Below are 17,353 nucleotides of genomic sequence, written 5' to 3'. Positions count from 1 at the left end.
AACTGGAACAACCTAATTCTTAATTCTGAAAATATGTTACTCTCAGTCTTTCAGAAGCCATCGCTTAAATCATGAGATACAGTGTTATACACAGACACAAAACTGAAATAATAGTATTTTTTAAAAATCACTATATAAATGGTACATAAACTTATTCCATAAGAGGGTTTTCCCTTGAACAGAAGTTTCAGTGAAATTGCTGTTGTGGTTTAACCCCAGTCAGCAACTGAGTACCATCCAGCCGCTCGCTCACCCTCCCCCCTCCCAGTGGGATGAGGGAGAGAATCTGAGGGGCACAAGTAAGAAAACTCATGGGCTGAGATAAGAACAGTTTAATAATTGAAATAAAATAAAATAATAACAATAATAACAATAATAACAATAATAACAAAAAGAAGAAGAAGAAGAAGAAGAAGAAGAAGAAGAAGAAGAAGAAGAAGAAGAGGAAGTAATGAAAAGGAAAATAACAAGAGAGGGAGAAGAGAGGAACAAAACCCAGGGGAAAAAAAAAAAAACAAGTGATGGTTGTGACAGCGGGTGGTGATGCAACCACTCACCACCCGCTGACCGACGCCCAGCCAGTCCCCGAGCAGCGATCGCTGCCCCCCAGCCAGCTCCCCCCCAGTTTCTATACTGAGCATGACGCCATATGGTATGGAATAGCCCTTTGGGCAGTTGGGGTCAGCTGTCCTGGCTGTGTCCCCTCCCAGCTTCTTGTGCACCTGGCAGAGCAGGGGAAGCTGAAAAGTCCTTGACCAGTGTAAGCACTGCTCAGCAACAACTAAAACATCAGTGTGTTAGCAACATTATTCTCATCCTAAATCCAAACCACAGCACTATACCAGCTACTAGGAAGACAATTAACTCTATCCCAGCTGAAACCAGGACAATTGCTTTGATTTTTACCTTTAAAAACTGCTTCATCTATTGGTTTGAATTATATTCTTCCAGGTACTGCACTACATATATTTGGCAAACACCAAACAGAAGAAGGGTTTCACACTGGAAAGAGTTTTTGATTTATGCAACTAGATAATTTAGACTAAGGAGACTAAGAACAGTTAAATAGTGCATCTATCTTCATAAATCATGGCTGATCAGGAACTTCTGAAAATCACTCCTGAAAACAATTTATTTTACTTTGATTCTATTAACAGCAAAAGGATTTTTTTCCTTGCAAGTATGAATTTGCAGTAATGTCACATTACTCTTTAGACAATTTTTATTAGGTTATTTGAGAATACAATTGAAACAAGCAAATTTAATTCATCTGGTGTACTGTGTGCCCTCAAACATGGATCTGATTGTGCACCTAATAAGACCAGTGGAATCTTTTACCTTGATTTTGTGTTTAAGAAAACTGGGACTATTTTACATGAAAGTGAAATAAGTCTTTCAATTAATTTCAATCCAAGCTGTTTAGGAACATTTAGGAAGACCATACATGTAAAGATTTTAACAATGTCAAATGGTATTTATCCATAAAATAGGTGAAAGGTTTGATCTTAAGGACATTTCCAGTAGAGGAATAATATTTATTAAAACCCAACACCACAAAATACAGGAAGCAAGTGTCATCTGTTTATTCCAAATTTAAATATTATGTTTCTATTAACAGTGTCTGAGAAAATAAATGTTCAGCTTCCTTCTTATTCAAGAAATACTATAAATGAACAAATCAGTGGTGAAATAATTGAATATACTTTTAATGATTGGTTTTTTGGATATATTTTCCAAGGTAAGCACTGTAAAGTGTCCATTGGTTTTATCTCTGCAAAAAGAGTATCTAGAGAAACATTGCTTGCAAAGTAAGGGCCTTTTTAAAAACAGTGTCCAGGTAGTGTCAGAATGCATGTAACCTCTAACTAATATGATATACTTAATATTCATGCCCTCCTTCACAGCTGTGCTAATAACAGAATAAGGTTGGTCTGTTGCCAAAACTCACCAACAATTTGAACATGCTTTTTCAGCAATTTCAGGCAAGAGAGAGAAACTTTACTTACCACTGAAAACTACCTTTAAACCTGATGTTAAAACCAAGTGAGTGAGTTACATGACAAGCTTAACCGAGGCCCAAGAAAAATTGGCTGAAATATACTGTTATTTTGTGTACTTTTTTATATTTAGATTAAAACATTAAATGCTCTTGTAGTACAGTTCTGCTCTTTAAGCTACTTCCTCAACACAACCTAATAAACTCAACTTCTCTTCACCATTAATCAGGTTTGTATTAAATCTACCTCGTACGAGCTCAGACCTCAGAAGGAAACCAGACATACCGCTTACAAGGATGCCATTAAAACAGAAGGCTGTTAATAGAGTTATTTAGGTATATATACAGCTTGCCTATACAGCCCTCAGCTGAATGTATGCTTCACAGCTGTTTATACTGAAGCTCCATGAATGAAAAAGTACAATTATGATTTTGTATATTATTTTTTTGAAAAAAAACCTGCTCCATATGAACAGGCTTTAACATTTTTCCTTCTTGCAGATTATTTTTCAGTTTGCTATGTCTGATTTCTTTTTCTTTTTTCTTATTTGCTGGTTTTTAATGTTATTTCTGTTTTTAAGTATCTGAATCTGTATCAGCATAGTTTTCATACTACATTGACAGAACAGTCCAACTGTTCAGATTCAACTATTCAGAAAATATTGGCTGAAAAAATTAAGTAATAGTCTTTCTTGCTTTCTTATCTTATTCTCCAAGTTGCCTCTTTACTTTTAAAACATCTGTTTCATTTGCCTCTCCAGCTTGTTACTAGCTATTTTTACTTCCAGTTTCTTAGCTGCCAGCACATTGTGCCAATGCATATATACAGCAAGAATATATTTTCTTTTGAGGGAAAAAAAAATTAAAAAAAAAAAATCCATGTCCACAAGCATTCCTTAAATTAATGAAAACATTTCTATCTCTTCTATTAAGTCAATGACAGGAACTGAAAATTTCCAATATAATTTCATGCACAGAGAAAAAGTGTGTTATATTTTTTGCCAAATAGCTATTTTACTTTCCCTTCCCCGGTCAATCTTGTTTGTATTGAGGCTTATAGGGTATTTTTCATGGCTCAATTCAAAACTGTGAAGACAATCTCAAAACTGATTAATCACATTTCTAAAATACTGACATTTGTACAACACAAGCATGGCTGTTTATGCACACAGTGGAATTGTATCCATATGTTCATAGACAATGCATTTTGGTTTTTTCCTTTCTTACTATTTTTTTGATGGCAAGCCAAAAAAATGCAAGATTTTATTCAAATTAGTCACAGGTATTAAAATTAATGGTAAAAATACTGATTTTTTTTTAGCTGCAATATCTATATGAAATACATCTGCAAAACTAACTATGCAAAATAAATCAGCCAAGTCTGACAAGACAATCAGACACTGAACTACTCTATCTGAATTTGAATTACAGCATGGCCAGCCCCTTTAGGCTGTTAATACCAAAGACACTGATTTCTTAATAGTGCCATAAAACACAACACACATACAAAAAAAGCACATTAAGTGTAGCTCAGTTACAGATCTATGCTAATATTAATAACACTGCCTGCCATATCCTTGACATTTCATCCCACAAGGGTAGCAACTAAACCAACCAAGTACCTCAAATCTGCAGCTAATATGGTTAATCTGAAATGGAAGGCAAGCATCCCTTCCACTAATTAAAATGGAAGGAGGAGGGGAGAAGGAAATATCCTGATGATCTGATTCTATAATCCCACTTGTTCTCCCAGAGGAAGAGAGCAGCGTCTAGGAACCCTGCAGTATTTTTTACCTCGCCCCAGATTTAAAGAGTGCCCTATGCAATAACAACTACCTATATTGTTATGAATTCCTAGAAGAAACATGTCTCTCTCATAAAAACAAACCATACAATTTAATGAAAAAATTGAAATTCATTATCTAAAAGGAGTCGAGGCACTACAAGGCAACACCAAGCTCCCGATATTTCCCCTCTGTACCTCTTGCCTGGGGGGGAGATATGAACATTTCCAGTGAAAGCCCACGAGACTGATGGCAGGCTTCCTCTGGGGCTGGGAATAGGAAACAAGAGTTATCTACACACTCTCCTGATACAGTCACCTTTTTAGATGTACCGAGTAACAGAGGCCCAGCAAGGGTCCAATTAAAATTCTGAATGACTCGACAGGATTCTTCTGTGCCAGACAGAAACCCCTGAGTGCCCTCCTTCATCGCCTGCACACCACAGCAGGCTGAAATCTTCTACTCTTGAAAGAGAAGAGTTAAGTGTTTCCTTTACAATACCACTCAAAGACATGGCATAGGTGTTTTTACTGGGGCAGTTTGGGATGACAGAATTTGGGGTGCACCGCTATGTGCCTCACCTCACCATTTCTTGGTGAGGTAACCTTCTTTGAGAAGGTTAAATTTATTTAGAAACTTTTCTCTAGAAAAAAACATGCCGCAACATAGCAACCTTCTCTTCTCTTTAATACTTTTTTAAATTACCTGTACTTCATAGTCATGATTTTAAAATTCTATATTTATAATATGGAACAAAATATGAAAGAAACTATGCTTACAGAAACCTCACGTTGTCAGTCTTTGCAGTGGTCTTTATTTAATCAAGGAAATGATACCCTTGAGACTTGATTAACATCCAATTTATTTAAAGCATAAATATTAATTGCATTAAAAGCTTTCATTGTCTGAGACAGAAAATCACCACCATTAAACAGACATCACACGCTTGTAGCTTGCCCTCACCATAATTTTTCCTAAGGAATACAAAAAAATAAGAGGACATACCTGTGTAAACACACACTGATAAAATATTTTTAAGGAAACTGATATTTCACTCCATTTAAAATCTGTAGTTCTTGATATATGATAAATACTATGCTTATTATAATTTTAGATTTTATTTGCATAGCTATTGTACTGCTAGTTTAGGCAGACTAACAATCAGATACATACATACACATGGAAAATATGGTACCAAACAGAAGTGTGGTTTGATGATGAACTCTCTAAATGTACTACTGTGCACACCCCATTTTAGATTCTTTACATTTTACAAAGCTGAGTAATTTGAAATATTTGGGGCACCCGCTGTTGGGAAATATTGCCTGGTTTTCAATTTTATACAAACTGCATAGTCTGCCATCTGTGCTGACGTCCTACGGTTTATGAAGCGTGAAAAAAGCCTGCTGTCCCAGGCCCTAACTTTTCCACTGCAATAGAAAAAACACAGAAATTTTAAAAAATAAAAAAGGGCAACAATGCTTAAAATCGAATGACCTGGATAATGGTGCAGAAGAAGCAAAGACATTGTCTTGTTTCAGCACAACTGGTTCCTCCAATATAAATATAAAAGCTCTCTGAAAAGTTAATTTTGCCGTCTCACAAAGGTGTTCTTGTATTGCCAAATGAGCAATGCCTGACTGTTTTGGTCAACGGGACATTGTAAGGAAATATAGTCGAGCAAGTGGGAAAGGGAAGGTCTATTTCTTTGATCTGTTGAGGAAATTCATCCTGGAAAGTCTTGGTTCACTCATATTCCATTTGGTGGGACATAAAGCTTTGGATTGGGTTGGGCTAGCCATGGAGCCAAGGTTCATCTTTGCTGTAAGGAGGAGAAAGTAGCAGAAATAGTGGCCTACTGTAGCAACCAACACTGATGAAAGATGTCACTGTAAAAGAGTGGTTTGGTATTTATGGGCACATACAGCAATATACTAATACCTGCTCTAAACTGAAATAAACACACATTACTTAATGAACTTACCAGCCTGCGGATCTCTCTCTCACATTCCCGCTTTATTCTATTAATCTCATCCTGATGGGACTGATAAGCCGTGCGCAGGTCAGCAGCCTTCATTTTATCCGCCTGCATAATGTTGTTCAAAGCTTCTTCAAGCTGCTTTTTGCCAGATTTCAGCTCCAATATCTCCTGTTGCAACTTCATCCGTTCACCGTCGAACACCTTGCGAGCCTCCTCCTTTGCTTCACTCAGCAGCGCCGTCTTCACTTTGTCAGCTGCCCCGTCCCGCAGGACATTGACTGTTGACTGCAAGCGCTGAATTTCACCATCTTTGATTTTCACCATTCTTGCTACTTCCTGCTCGTGCTGCCGGATCAGTAGCTCTCTGACACTCTGAAGTTCCTTCATTTTCTCCTCATGGAGCTTGGCTTTCAGTTCAGAAACATAGGCAGTGTGCTTGTGCTGCTCCTGCTCCCTTTCTTGCTTAACTTCTTGGATTTTCTCTCTCAATTTACCCACCTGGAACATCAATATAAAATACTGATTAACAAATGCCACCACATTTTTAGAAGTCTTCAAGGAAGCTTTTTCTAAAATATTATTAAAAACTCATCCTGAATATTCAAAAGCAAAGACTGCATTCCTGATGCTTCTCTTTCCAGCACATACCGGGAGAACCAGGGCCAGAAAAAGGCCACGTGTGTGTGCAGGAATCTGCTATGGAGATGTGCTACTGGCGACAAGTTCTCACCGTTTTAGGTAGTAAAATATAACCGAGCAGCATCCAACCTCGTTCTCTCCTTATCTCCTCCACCAACCACCCCAGACTACTCTCATCCATAAGCCCTCTACTGTGCCCTACAAGCAGATGGAAAACAAATCAAACAGAGAGAAAAGAGTTTCTGTTTATGCTGGGAAGGAAATGCTAGGAAACTTTCTAGCATTTGAAGAACCTAGCATTTGAAGGACCAGCATTTGAAGGACCAGATGCTTACAGTGACTTAGATCTTCACGTACATTCAATTAATTCATCCCCACAACGTCCTTCTGTAGCGAAGCTGCATTACCACTGTTTTACAGATGGGATGCTCAGACAGGCATAGATTGATTTACCTAATTTACACACATACTGTCTTTAGGATTTGAGTCCCAAATTCCTACACCTGAATCCACTACTTGACCTAAGATACTTCCTGCTAATCAGATGAGAAAGGATCTTGCCTTGAAGGAACAGAGAGAAGAGATCCTGTCAACAAAGGGGCATTCTTCTCAGTAGGAACATGAAGAATAAAAACTAAATTAAAGGAGCAGGGGGGAGAGAAAAAAAGACATTGATTTTTGGTTTCTTAATTTCTTAGCAACTTTAATGGGAAAGTCCTTACTAGATAAGCCAAAAGAATTGGCCTGCTGAAAAATCAAGTCTACTCAAGGGGCCTCAGACAGGACACCCCAAAACTGAGGCTATTCACAGTCCCCAGACACTTCAGAAAATATAGGCCAGTGACTCTAAGGGTTGTGGGGGGAGTGGGGGAAAGGTCTTACAGCCTGTTATAGTAATACCCACTGTGATGAAACCTCATTATAAAATGATGTTCAGCAGGCTGCATGGAAAGCAATGCTTTTTTCAAGTGGGATTAGATATTAATTTAGAAGAAATTTAAAAAAAAAAAAAAAAGAAAAAAAATAAGGAGAAAGGCTTGCTTCTCCATTATAGTATACCAGAAAGGCTATAATGTATTTCATCATGCGTAGTGTCAGTAACATCTTTCTACTATCCCTATCACAGTGGCTGCCAAATGTGGGCTCTATACATGTACTTCTCATCTAAAGCAAAGTCAGAGGCAGAGATTTCAAAGACTTGTGTTTTAACCTTAAGTGGCAATACAATCATACATACCAAACAGTGCTTTGTGGCAAAAGGAGGCTACCGAGCAGCAGGATGTTAGTCACTATCACAGTATTCCGAGACTGCTTGCATCTATGCTATACAAAGCTGGGATCTGTAGTCATACAATGCATTCAACTTATGCTAAACTAAGCCAGAATCGCAACTTGCCTCAGATTAGTGCAGAAAGGATGGGAGATCTCTATTAATATTCAGACTACCATTTACTATGAAGTTATAATTAAAACAAATTATTTTTTGCATGGTTCTGGATTCTAGAGTCAAAACAAAAGTAAAAGGTTAATTAAAGCAATAATACTAGTTCAGGAAAGGCCCGGAAACCTTCACTATTTTGTTTATTGAAAGCAGTTGGATCCAAACAGGCACTTTTGTGTGTATGCTTTAGGAAAAACGGGACATCTTAGCTCAAAAGCCTCAGATATAACTCATCCAAAGAATCCAAGATTCATTTAGGAGTGACCATAAAATGAAACCGAGATGTTACTCATCAAACCCACAGCACTGCCAGTAGGATTTCCAGAGTCTGAACTTCACCTGAAGTCTTCTGACAGCATGGACAGCAGGCTTTCCCTGTGCAGAAGATGTTATGATCCTGTTTAAGCAACCCAAACTTACCCTAGATTTAAACAAAATAAAATAAAAATAAAAAGGAAACAGGCTGAATCAGGAGAGGGAGGGAAGGTATCTACATTTTCATGGAAGTAATCTTCTAGATACACTGTGGACTAAACACCAGCTGAGATAGCACTATAATTACAGCTGTGGAAAAGGTAACAGCTCTGAATCAGACACCACTGAAAGCAGATTTTATTGTACAGATACTGTTACTTTACTCCAGGATTATTCAGGTAACATATCTGTATGAATAAAGATAGATTTTTAAATTTTTTTTTTCCTCCCAGACTGGTAAGTCTGGCTATTGGAAATTATCTCCAGGAGATATCCATGTGTTATTTTTTTCTGGTGGGAGGACATTTAGTTCCAAGCCTATAGTGGATAGCACTGATTTTCAGTGTTTGGATTAGGGTACCCAATTCCATAGGGGAGTCTAAGACTCTCCTGTCCCTGCCCATAGCATGGGGGTTGGACTAGATGATTTTCAAAAGTCCCTTCCAACCCAAACCATTCTATAATTCTATGACAAAGCTAAACCACTTTCTCACCTATTTATGATCACAAGTGGATGAGTGTATAGATAAAGTTGCAAATGAACCAACACTTGTTATTCACTTAAATCTATCACTTATTTCCTTGCTGGTGAGCAAAGAAAATTGAAAGGAAACTGAGAAATTAAACCCAGTAATGACAACACAGGAAAACAAACATTATATATGCCTATATAATGGCATATATAGGCAAGGTTAATATACCTCCAGAACTACAGTAATTTAAAATTTGCCATATTGTACATAAAGCATGCAATTGAAAGGCAATTTTCAATACAACACATTAATGAATGTGACTTCCTAAAAGCATTTTTAATATACAAGAAACAGATTCTGAAATTTTGGAGGAGTACTGAGTGACACAAAATGGCATACTTGCTCAATTGTTTTTGTCTTTCACTGAATCGAGGGAAGGTAACATCTATATGCATTGCTGCTGTCTGTGACAACCACTCAGAGTAACTCAATATTATCATATATCATCTAGTCATTTTACCCACAGAATTTCAGCAAGAGCAATGTAAACAAGAAGAATAAGAATCCTTCTAAAACCCCTGGATTTTTACACTGCATCTTAAAAGCCTATCACTCCTCATGACCCAGTAAAAAAGATGCATCCTAATTCTCAAGATCTTTAAAAAGTCTTTTATTGCTTCTTGTCAGACAAGACGGAAAGTTAGATCTGTCTGTTAGGGCTTCCCTGAAAGCCGTAAGCTATCCTTCCTGCACTCCCTCCGTCCCTCTATCCTGCACACTATGCAGATCTGTACACGTCTGGCTTCCAGAGCAACTGACTGACTGAAAATAGTAGTGTGGCATTTTCCCATATGCCTAAGTCTCAGTTTCAAAATTAACTTAAACTTTAAAGCAATTTGTCTTTTTTTAATTTCCCGCACTCTTTTTTTTTTTTTTTTTAAATGAAGAAAGCTGTTCTGTTCATAGGCAGAACACGAGGCATAACCAAGAAATGAAGCCAACAGGGAAACAAAGTCAGGCAGGATACCAGGGCACCAATAAAACAAGTATTTTCTGCCTTTCTAAATTAAATCTTTAATAATCAGTGCACATTGATAAAACATTGTTGCCAAAGTAGAAGCTAGCTTCTTGGAAAAATAATGCCAAACGTCATTGCTTCTTCCCTTTCTTATATCTGAACAGTGCCTGAAAGAAGGACTTTCTTTAAAACAATACGATTATATTATCATAGAATATTTGCATCTGGTGTTGTTTTCTTTGACAAGGTACTTTGCGCACTTGAGACAGAAATATAATAGTTCAGTTTTATGAACTGGAGTAAATGACACAATTTTAAAATTATGCATTTCCTAAAAGGCAATAACCTATTAACCCACATATGTTTCTGAGTGCTACTGAACCACTGCCCCAATAAAAATGTTAGGATAAGAACTTACTAAAAGGACTACCTCATTTTTTTTCTCTTGGATTTAAATGCAGACTTTTTTATTTGTGGCACAATAGTCAGTCACTTGGCGGGTGGGAGGAATACTCTCCACACAGCCTTTTGCCAGGAACTCAGGTTATGGTAGGCAATTTATTGCCAACTGTGAAGAAGGTAGGTTACTAGGGGTGAGGCCAACAAGCAAAGATGCTACTGTTTATTTTAAAAATCAAATGCAATAGCAACTTCCTTCAACAACAACAAAAGAAGTCTGTATGCTTTACTTTTTTCTAAAAAATATGTAAACTCTACTCCTATTTAAACACACTTATAGTGTAATCTAGTGTCTAGTCAACAGCATCCTTTCTATTAAAATTTCAGCGTGCATTGGATCATGCCATTAAAAACTATTCACTTAGGCAAGACTTCTGTGGACATAAGCAAAGATCATAGAATCCTAGAATGGTTTGGGTTGGAAGGAACCTTAAAGATCATCTAGTTCCAACCCCCTTGCCATGGGCAGGGACACCTTCCACTAGACCAGGTTGCTCAAAGCCCCATCCAACCTGGCCTTGAACACTTCCAGGGATGGGGCATCCACAACTTCTCTGGGCAACCTGTTCCAGTGCCTCACCACCCTCATAGGGAAGAATTTCTTCCTTATAGCTAATCTAAATCTACCCTCTTTCAGTTTAAATCTACCCTCTTTCAGTCGAAATCTACCCTCTTTCCTATCACTACATGTCCTGCTAAAAAGTCCCTCTCCAGCTTTCTTGTAGGCCCCCTTCAGGTACTGGAAGGCTGCTAGAAGGTCTCCCCGGAGCCTTCTCTGCTCCACGCTGAACAACCCCAACTCTCTCAGCCTGTCTTCACAGGAGAGGTACTCCAGCCCTCTGATCATCTTCATGGCCCTCCTCTGGACTCACTCCAACAGGTCCGTGTTCTTCTTATGTTGGGGACCCCAGAGCTGAAGGCAGTACTGCAGCTGGGGTCTCACAAGAGCAGAGTAGAAGGGGAGAATTGCCTCCCTCGAACTGCTGGTCACGCTTCTTTTGATGCAGCCCAGGACACGGTTGTCTTTCTGGGCTGTGAGTGCACATTGCTGGGTCATGTTGAGCTTCTTATCAACCAGCACCCCCAAGTCCTTCTCCTCAGGGCTGCTCTCAACCCATTCTCCGCCCAGACTGTATTTGTGCTTGGGATTGCCCCAACCCATGTGCAGGACCTTGCACTTGGCCTTGTTGGACTTCATGAGGTTCACGTGGGCCCACCTCTCAAGCCTGTCAAGGTCCCTCTGGATGGCATTCTTTTCCTCCAGCATGTTGACCGCACCCACAGCTTGGTGTCGTCAGCAAACTTGCTGCGGGTGGACTCAATCCCACTGTTCATGTTGCCAAGAAAGATGTTAAACAGCGCCAGTCCCAATACCAACCCCTGAGGAACACCACCGGTCACTATGAAAAAGGCAGCCCTAACACTGGACCCATGTTTAGCAACATACTAGCCAAATATTGGGGGGAGGTGAACATATTTGTAATAGCAACCCAAGACACAAGGCACTTGTCAAGATTTGCAGAGTTCAGCCTAGATTTTAGCTTCTCCAACAACTAAGAACAAACTTTTGAAATTTTTTGTTTGGTTGGTTTGGGGTTTGTTTGTTTGTTTGTGTTAAGCAACGAGTTTCCTTTCCTAACAAAGTTTTCTGCCTACCTCTCTTCAATCTCCCTGGCCCATTCCTCGTGGATTCCAAGAAGGAATTAATTGGACAACATTTAACACTTCCACAATGCTTCATGCAATGCAATTCCAAATTCGAATGCTCAGTTACACCACTGGTTATACAGCACAATGGAAACCACATGCTGGGAACAAAATCTTGTATCTTTCCATAATGACTTTGGAAATTACTATTTAAATTACACTAAAGAAATGTACTTTTAAATATTTGCAAGCCTCAAGGGAAAGGAAAAAAAAAGGTACATGTTTACTGGTCTTCCATTTAAAAATATTACTGCATCTACACTAGCTTTTCAAAAATTAATTGAACTGTACTTAGACAACTTGTGCTTGGAGTTAGGGAATACAGAGTCATAGAATAGCTGAGGCTGGAAAAGAATCTCCAGAGGTCATCTAGCCCAGCCCTGCTCAAAGCAGGGTCAACCAAAGCAAGATGCTCTAGATAATGTCCAGTTAGATTTTTAATATCTCCAAGGACATGGCCTTCACAATCTGCCTGAGCAACCTGTTACAGTGGTCAATCATCTCACAGTAAAAAAAAATAATAATAATTAAAAAAAAATCTGACATTTAAATGGTTTTCTTGTATTTCAGTTTATGCCCGCTGCCTCCTATCCTTTCACTGGGCACCACTGAGAGTGTCTGGCTCCATCTTTATTTCCCCTATCAGGTATTTATACACATCGATAATGTCCTCCCAGGCCTTCTCTTCTCCAGCCTAAACAGTCCCAGATCACTCAGCCTTTCCTTGCACATTAGCTGCTCCAAGCCATTCACCACTTTCATAGGTCTTCACTGGATTTGACCCAGTCTGTCCATGCCTCTTTTGTACTGGGGAGCCCAGCACTGGACACAGCACTGCAGGTGTGGCCTCACCAGTGCTGAGCAGAGGGGAAGGATCACCTCCCTCACCTGCTGGCAATGCTCCTCCTAATGCAGCCCAGGATACCGTGAGCCGCCTTTGCCACAGCAGCACATTGCTGGCTCATGTTCAAATACATTTTTTCATCACTGCAAACACACACTGAGCAGATTCGTACACTCTAGTTTAACTCCACAGGGATTCTACCATCACCAGAAAGATTCCCCAAAACCTTTTTACATTCAAAAGTAGGGTCACATAGTCCAGCACAAACTGATATTTGAAAGAGAAAGAACATATTCAGCAGTATATTTTACGTTTCTCTTAAAAATCTGAATTTACCTTGCCTTTTTAAATTAGAGAGATCATTTAACTATAAGTAAAAGGACAAGAAATTTTAAAAAATGGCAAGTTATCTATCATACTTTGCGACTAAATATGGCTTCACTGAACTGCAGCAACAGCTACAGCAATAGCTTGAAAAATTTCTTCCCTGCCACAGAATAGAGCAATCCAAATGCCTCATTTTCAAAAATGTGTAGAAAAAACACTCTTTTTTTTAATACAGATCTAATTTCCAGTGACATGAAAAGGGACAAAATAACAAAGCCAGTAAAAGTAATAAATTGTCTCTTTCTTTCTCTTTTTGGTATGCCTCTGTACACATAAATCCAACAGTAACCAATGCAGCTTAAGCCTGCTCCAACCATGATCACCTGAAGAATTTTAACAAAATTTAATAGAAATATATTTTTCTAGGCCTGATGTTGAATATTCCTGAGCAAAGTGCTCTGAAACATCACTTCTTCAGGATAACACAAGGTTTCACTGTTCCATATTCAGAGCCAACTCAATTTACTTTAAATTAAAGAAGGAAACATTGGTATTACCAGGTTGTAACCAGACATACCAAGTCAACTTGCCATATGCTTCTGAAATTCCAATTTGGCAGGTAAATCCTGCACAATTCTTCCTTTTCTCCCTCTCTTGTGTTTTTCCAGGCAGCAAAGAAATACTTCCTTTGCATACACACCCTCCACCCTGCAGCTGGCTACAAAAGGAAAGTATTGTTGCCTTCCTAGCAATCTTCCTTCACCAGCAGCAGGGTCAAGGTGTTTAACTGAGTATCTGAAGACTAGTGAGCTGTTGCTAGGCCACTAGCAACAGCTCTTCATGAAAAGGTTTTCATGGGAAAGGTTTTCATGGGAAAGCTCTTCATGAAAAGGTATTTTGCATCCACACCAATCACATTGAATCCGTAGGTGTCACCTCTAGTGAAGCAGGTTTGTTTGCCTGATCTTTTCCTGGTTATAAGCTAAAAAGGGCTGATACTGAAATTGGAAAGGAATCAGCTTTGCAGTCTCCAGTCATATCTGAAATCCACTGGGCAGGGGGGACAGGTCTAAAAGATTCATTCAGGAGATCTGTAGATCTAATTGGATCAACTTTAATATGTCTACACTGGTATGGCATCCAAGGATAAGAAGTGCCAAGCAACCCTGAAAGCTGAGTCTCTGAAAGGCACTCCACACAATGCTACAGCAGGGAGCTGAGCAGAAACAGCAGCAGTAATCACCGTCCCCCCAAACACAAATTCACACTTTGGTCTCCATATCAGAGACTACTCGGTCAGTCTTAGAGCACTGGATGACTTATAACTGCTGGACACCTGAAGCTCCTACTTCAGAGTGATATGGTATAGTGATATATCTTATAGCAGAAGCAAGAGAAAATTACTGTGCAACAGGCTAGTGTCAGAACAAAAAGGTAAAGGTGCTCAACATGAAAGGTTGATAATTATTTGAACTGATTCTGTGTGTCAAGGATAAATTCTCCATCAACTGGATTGCAAGACCTCTGTGCTAAGATGAACAAAATTTAAACTATTTCAGGGGAAAAACATGCTAAAAATCTGTACTTTTTAGGACACGATAACTTTTCTGTGGAGTATTGAACTTGCAAATGCAGATCTTTCAAACTTAAGGAAGATAGTGAAAGACTTCTGGAGAACTTGCAGGCCTGATTTCATCTTTTTATTGGTGGTGACAAATGGTCACATCAGTCCACAGCCTAGGAAATCTCCTGGTGTCTTTCCCAGTTATAGCATCATATTGCATCTTCTGAATGTAGCTTTTATCACTTCCAGTTGTCCAAGAATCCATCCAGTTTTACCTTGTTTGTGCTTTCAGGCAATCACTTCTCTGAATCTCCTTCTCCTCTAATAAGAGCTTAGAATTGGCAGAAGCAGCAGTCAGACATGACTCCAGCATATCAGACGTTGCTCACTGCTCAGTTACGTGGTTTAACCCCAGCTGGCAACTAAGCACCACACAGGCGCTCACTCACTCCACCCGCCCCAGTGGGATGGGGGAAGAATTGGAAGGGTAAAAGTGAGAAAGAGACTCGTGGGTTGAGATAAAAACAGTTTAATAATTAAAAAGAAATAATAATTTTTAAAAATTGTAAGGAAAAGAGGAAAAAAAACACAAAGAGAAAGGAAAACAATGGACCAATGCCCAGTCAGTCCCCCAGCAGCAGCCTCCCCACCAACCTCCCCCCCAGCTTTATATGCTGAGCATGACGCCATATGGTATGGAATACAACTGTGGTCAGTTGGGGTCAGCTGTCCCAGCCGTGTCCCCTCCCAGCTTCTTGTGCCCCCCAGCCTCCTCGCTGGTGGGGTGGGGTGGGGTGAGGAGCAGAAAAGGCCTTGACTCTGTGTAAGCACTGCTCAGCAGTAACGAAAACATCCCTGTATTACCAACACTGTTTCCAGCACAAATCCAAAACACAGCCTCATACAAGCTACTGTGAAGAAAATTAACTTTATCCTAGCCAAAACCAGTATATTCAGTCACCATTTTTCCAGTCCATCCGCCTCTACTGCTTGCTTTGTTGATCTATGATCTTACTCATTGTTCCTTCTCCATAGCAAAAAGCCTCCTGTGTTCACCCTTTATTCTGTCCACTTTCATAAATATCCTCTTCTTGTATGCCCATTTCCAGCAACAAATAAATAAAAAACCTCTTTAAAAAGAATAAATAAAAAAAATCAAGGCACCACATCTACTGTAATCTTTCTTGCCTCAAGCATTTCCACTCCTTTTAACATAAACTCTCAAGATTACATAACAATATCAAAGGATCACAGAAAATGTGTTTCTGCTCATACCTGAATATATGAAACTTATCTCTTTTCCCTGCGCTATATTTGGATCCCCTAGAAACTTCTGAAGACTCCAGTGATTGTCCTTTTATTCCAGATTTAAATAGTTTAGATACATAATTTGATAAGATACATTAATTTTAAAGGCCCTACTACAGTTCTGAGTAGAATTTTCCTGTAGATCACATGGTAACATCAGACTTTTTTGGATGTCTTTCACTGTGTTTTCTGTCAGCCTCTTCCAACATGATACCTTCTAAAAGGTTTAATTATCATACTTTCTTGTTGATTCTTCCAGATTAAGCATAATCATTGCTTAATGTCTGTCTATTGATGTCTCACTCCTCTCCAATATCTGTTTTACCTGGGTTAGAAATCACATTATCATGTCTAGCATATTCACTCATTTAATAATTTTGAATTCTGATTGAAGTAACACTGCCACATTTATTCTTAATAACTTTGTTATGTACTGTCCAATGTTTGACAGATGCTCTTGTTCTAGTGATTTTGTTAAGTATTGAGAATTTACATTTACATATCAAGAGTAGAGAACAGCTGAATTCAAATGCCCTTCAACTGCTGTCAGGAAACAACCTACCCAAAGGGATGTGCTTCCTTTTAATCCCAGTCAGTAGTGGCTGGAGTAACTATGCATGGTTTTACCAATACTTCATTGATTTCCCTGCTCCAAGAGGGTTGCCATATTTCATTCCCAATTACAATACCATAGTGCCTCCTTGCTATTCAGTACACTCCTTATAGTCCAGTAAGTTAACCAGCTCCTTTCTTATTCCATACATAGCAGAAGGGAATAACATTCAGTTATATATATATATATATATTCAGTATGTCTGGATTCTCAAATCAACAGCTGTATTTAGAGTTCTTCCATACATACTGGCCATAACTCTTCCATACAACTTTTTAAATCCCCAGTAAATAAAGCTGTTTTGACAGTATGACATGCTATCTCTTTTTTTTTTTTTAATTTCACATATTGAAGATAGATTTTTTTTCAGTTTACAAGGAATCACTGTTACATGCAGATTCAACATCTGACATCAAAGCTCAAAAAACCCAATGAAATCTAGGAAAAGCATGAGGACTTACAAAAGCAATCTATAAAATTGTGAGGTGATACAGTAGCAACTGAATTGAAACATCTCATTTATCCTAACTCCTAGATGTGTTTTGATCTCAACTCTACAAATGTACAGTCAGAAGGAGAATATGGGTGTTTAAAAGCAATAGCAGAACTCGGTGAAGATGGAGCAATAGTAACAGCAAACGCTATAACACTTTGCTATCAGGAACAAAATATTATCCGAAGTATTGGTAGACTGTCTTCTAATGTTTGCTAACCATCTCAGTAGC

At 38.8% G+C, this 17,353-nt stretch overlaps 1 protein-coding gene across 1 annotated transcript in view; it reads right to left on the bottom strand.

Annotated features, from left to right (window-relative positions):
* The window catches only part of JAKMIP1 (janus kinase and microtubule interacting protein 1), a 72,428-nt gene that overhangs the window by 36,116 nt on the left and 18,959 nt on the right, over positions 1-17,353 (bottom strand). Inside the window, exon 3 of the mRNA XM_072861411.1 lies at positions 5,765-6,259. Within this exon, the coding sequence (XP_072717512.1) occupies positions 5,765-6,259 (495 nt within the window). The remainder of the gene's footprint in view (positions 1-5,764; positions 6,260-17,353) is intronic.

Source organism: Ciconia boyciana, chromosome 5 (genome assembly GCF_034638445.1).
Source record: "Ciconia boyciana chromosome 5, ASM3463844v1, whole genome shotgun sequence".
Classification (NCBI taxonomy): domain Eukaryota; kingdom Metazoa; phylum Chordata; class Aves; order Ciconiiformes; family Ciconiidae; genus Ciconia; species Ciconia boyciana.
The sequence above is the reverse complement of the archived record's forward strand: the minus strand, read 5'-3'. Positions and strand labels throughout refer to the sequence as shown.